This window comes from Atta colombica, unplaced genomic scaffold, assembly GCF_001594045.1.
Source record: "Atta colombica isolate Treedump-2 unplaced genomic scaffold, Acol1.0 scaffold126, whole genome shotgun sequence".
NCBI classification, from domain to species: domain Eukaryota; kingdom Metazoa; phylum Arthropoda; class Insecta; order Hymenoptera; family Formicidae; genus Atta; species Atta colombica.
This window is the reverse complement of record NW_017259213.1, coordinates 5921696-5925622: the sequence shown is the minus strand read 5'-3', so window position 1 is coordinate 5925622 and position 3927 is coordinate 5921696. Positions and strand designations below refer to the sequence as shown.

Here is a 3927-nt window from a genome sequence, read left to right as displayed (position 1 = left end):
TGTGTGTGTGTGTGTGTGTGTGTGTGTGTGTGTGTGTGTGTGTGTGTGTGTGTGTGTATAGAGCTGTGTGTGTGTGTGTTTGTGTGTGTGTGTGTGTGTATACACACACACATATACAGCTCTATACATGTTATATTCTGTTTTGTTGAATTTAATCCTTTTATTTGTTCATTTATAAAAAAATTTTTATATAACAACACAACTTATAGTAATATATAATAACATATCTGTAAAGAATGCATTACAAAAATTTCTTTTTCCCAAGCAAATAATTTTCGTTTAAAAAAAGTTTATCTAGAACATTTTTATATATTAAAAATGCAGATAGACAAAATTAAATAGATATTATTAATGTCAAATATATTGAACCGTTGAAATGTATCGTAAAACGGTATTTGAAATTAATAAAAAAAATATTAGTAGACATTATAAACGTTTCATAAACATTATTTCTATAACGTTTATTATATATTTATTTAAATGTTTATTTTTCAGTTTACATATTTATTAAATATACTATTTCTAACGTTTATTAAATGTATTTTGAACAAAAATGTATTTCTTGGGTTACTACCTGTGTGAATTTGAAGTATCTGTAATATCTATTATGAAAAGTTATATTGTCGTAATTAAACATTGTTATAACTTAACAATTTGGTGCTAATAACTAACATGCAAATTAGGTTATTACAACTGTTAAGAAGAATATACGTGGCCAATTGTGCTGTGAGTTATTTTTCGTTCCATAATTGGGAATATAGCAATGTAAATAGATTGTCTCTAATGTCTCTAATACCACCTGAAAACTGGGAGGAATTTTCTTTTGACCGTTTCAATCGCAAAAATTATATGAAGTAAGTTAAGTATAAGTTTGCAAGTATATTATGTTTATTATTCTCTAAATAATGTTTATAATGAAAGCAATTTAAAGCTAATAAATATTTATTTTACAATATGAAGACATAGTATCAAAGGTGTAAAAAAATTTCTTCTTCACGAAGATGTAAATCTTCTTCAATTGGATGCAGTCAAAGCACGTAATAAAAGGTATAGGATACATTATAAACAATACTTATTAATGTTTACACATTTTTACATTCGTATTACATTTAAAAAAAAATTGACTTTTATTAGATAAGATATAATAAGAATAGAATGTGTAAAAACAATAACAGTTAGATATCCAATTACTTTTCGAAAATTAACGGATAAAAATCTGTATGTGAAAAGAATAGAAATAAGATTTATATATTTACAAATTTGTTTTTTCTTGGCAATTACATCTCACAATCAGATATTTATGTCAAAAACATTAAAATCTTTATTACAAATTTAATAATATATTTGTTATCTGAATGACAGAATAATAATAAGTTTAATAATATATTTAATAATGATTTGTAGAAATATTAATCATAAATTACACATTGTCGTTAATACATTTTGTATTACGAATAGAAAATATTTAGGAAAAAAATTATGGATATAATAGCTTTAGTATATATTAAATAATAAGATAGAATTTATATAATATACCTAAGTTTAAGAGATATTTGGAAAATAACTAAAATGTGTATACTAATCGTATTTATTTTATTTTCTAGAGTGTTTCTACTTGTTAGAGTGATAAAAACTATCATCTCTATCGGTATACTTTGGATTATGTATAGATGGTCTTTTATGCATTATAAATAATAATATCTATAAAAAAGTTGATTTATCCATTATATAACGAACTATAATTTACGGCAGTCAAAATAAATATATAACGCATAATTTAAGAAATATGAAAGAAAAATAATCTTTCAGCCAAAAGATGTTCTTTTACAGACATCTCTTATTGTATCATTAAATAACGGATAATTTAGAATTTAATGTTAAACAACATTATACGTACATTAATATATATTATATAGTTATATTTACAAGAATGTATCTTTGGAAATATGAAATAAAATACAGTTTGCAAGTAAAATTGTATATGTTTCTAATGTGCAATGATGTACGAAGATAAACGTGCAATTATTTACATTTGTGATAAGTCATCTACAACACTATTGCAATCTTTTATAGAAAGAATTAAGTTCTTAATATATGCAATTTAACATATAAGAATACAAGAATTTGCTGTATAAAGAGTTCAAGAATATTATTCTCATTATATATTAATTTTACTGTTAATATAATAATAAATAAATATTAAATAATGATAAATAAATATTGATAAATAAATATTAAATGATACATAAATGTTAATATAATGAGTTAATATAATGATAAGAATATATTCAATTCTGTTAGATTTTTATATTTAATTATTGTATTAAATTATTTATTATCGTATTAAGAACGAGATATTGCGCTATCTATATTGTAGACCGTCTATATTGTAGATGAAGATCAAGTTAATTTTAGTTACATTTACACAAGTTCGTTTTCAAATTATGTTTAATTGTTTTATTGTTTTTTTACCATTTTATTGTTTTAACTGTAATTAAAATATTATTTTTTAATTAATTTTGTTAAATTTTAACGACACGATAAATATGTATACATTAGCTCTTTAGGCCGGACGAGATATAATACATTCATTACCTGAAAAAGAATCATCTCTCTCTCTCCCTCCCTCCCTCCTTCCCTCACTTCCTCTCTCTCTCTCTCTCTCTCTCTCTCTCTCTCTCTCTCTCTCTTTCTCTCTCTCTTTCACAACAAAATAAAAATCAAAGTTGATGTCTCAATAATAAAGCAGATGAAAGTAACGTATCATAAGTAAAGGTACCATATTAATATCATTAATATTCCTGTAATGTAAATAGCCGCAAGGCAAAATTCTTTAGATAGATCGGCATTGGTTACTTGTTTGCTAATGCTTTTATAACGTCCACACAAGCAGGAGCAGAAGTAATTTTTTCATAACAAGTTTTCTTGATCGCACAAAATATATTTTTTTATAACAAAGCTGTAACGTATTATTACAAAAACATAATAAAGTTTATTTTTATCAAGTATTTTTCAAGTTAGAGACTTGAAAATTATAGTATACTGCCACGCCGACGCGTTAACATTATCCAAATTGTGCCACGCGAAAGTTCTCCGGTCAAATTTGCACCGTTTTTGTGTAATGTGTGTTAATAAATAATAATGATGAAATAATGAAGACATTGAAATAAAATTAACTTCAATTTATGTTTTTCAATTAACATCTTTTATTGATATTAATTATTAGTGTGTGTTTTGTTTTAGTATATTATAATTATAAGTTTACAATTAATATTATTTATTATCTCAAATTTTCAATGGAGAGAATTAGTAATCGATTTTTAAGATAACATAAAGGTCTTCGACATTTTTTTTTTTAATTAAATGATTGTTTTTATATAATCTATGTTTTTTCATTAAAATCCTTTACGAAATGTAATAATTACATTTGTACTATAATTGTACTATAAAACTAAGTTCATTTTTAATCATAAATTGAGGGCAATGTTGCCCAATGCATATGTCATAACAATTAACAAGTCATGTATTTGAGTTGTGTCATTTTTGAAGTAATGGAGCGATATAATGTTATTATGTGATATATATTGTCTGACAGTTCTGAAATCTAAATATTAATTAAATATATAATAAATCAAATAATAAATTAAAATTTTTCCCAGTAAACAGAAATAAATTAAAATAGATTACAATTTTATCTATACAAATACGTATTTTAAAGAAAAACTTTTTGGTGGAGTTAATTGCATTTAATTAGATTCAATGGAATTGAAAAATTGCATTTTCTATTTAGAATTTTGAATTAAGAAATATTTACAAAACACAAGAGAAGCTAATACTATTTTTAGATTGAAAGACATAGAAATATACTTCATACAATTCCTATAAATAAATAAAAATGCATTCGGATTCTTAACGTTCGCGAATGCG

At 23.6% G+C, this 3927-nt stretch overlaps 1 protein-coding gene across 1 annotated transcript in view; it reads left to right on the top strand.

Moving 5' to 3' along the window:
* LOC108694960 (fatty acyl-CoA reductase 1-like) overlaps window positions 1-1695 on the top strand; it is a 7739-nt gene extending 6044 nt beyond the window's left edge. Inside the window, exons 7-9 of the mRNA XM_018204653.1 lie at window positions 684-854; window positions 961-1047; window positions 1605-1695. Coding sequence (XP_018060142.1) covers window positions 684-854; window positions 961-1047; window positions 1605-1695 — 349 coding nt within the window. The remainder of the gene's footprint in view (window positions 1-683; window positions 855-960; window positions 1048-1604) is intronic.
* Window positions 1696-3927: the final 2232 nt, after the last annotated feature.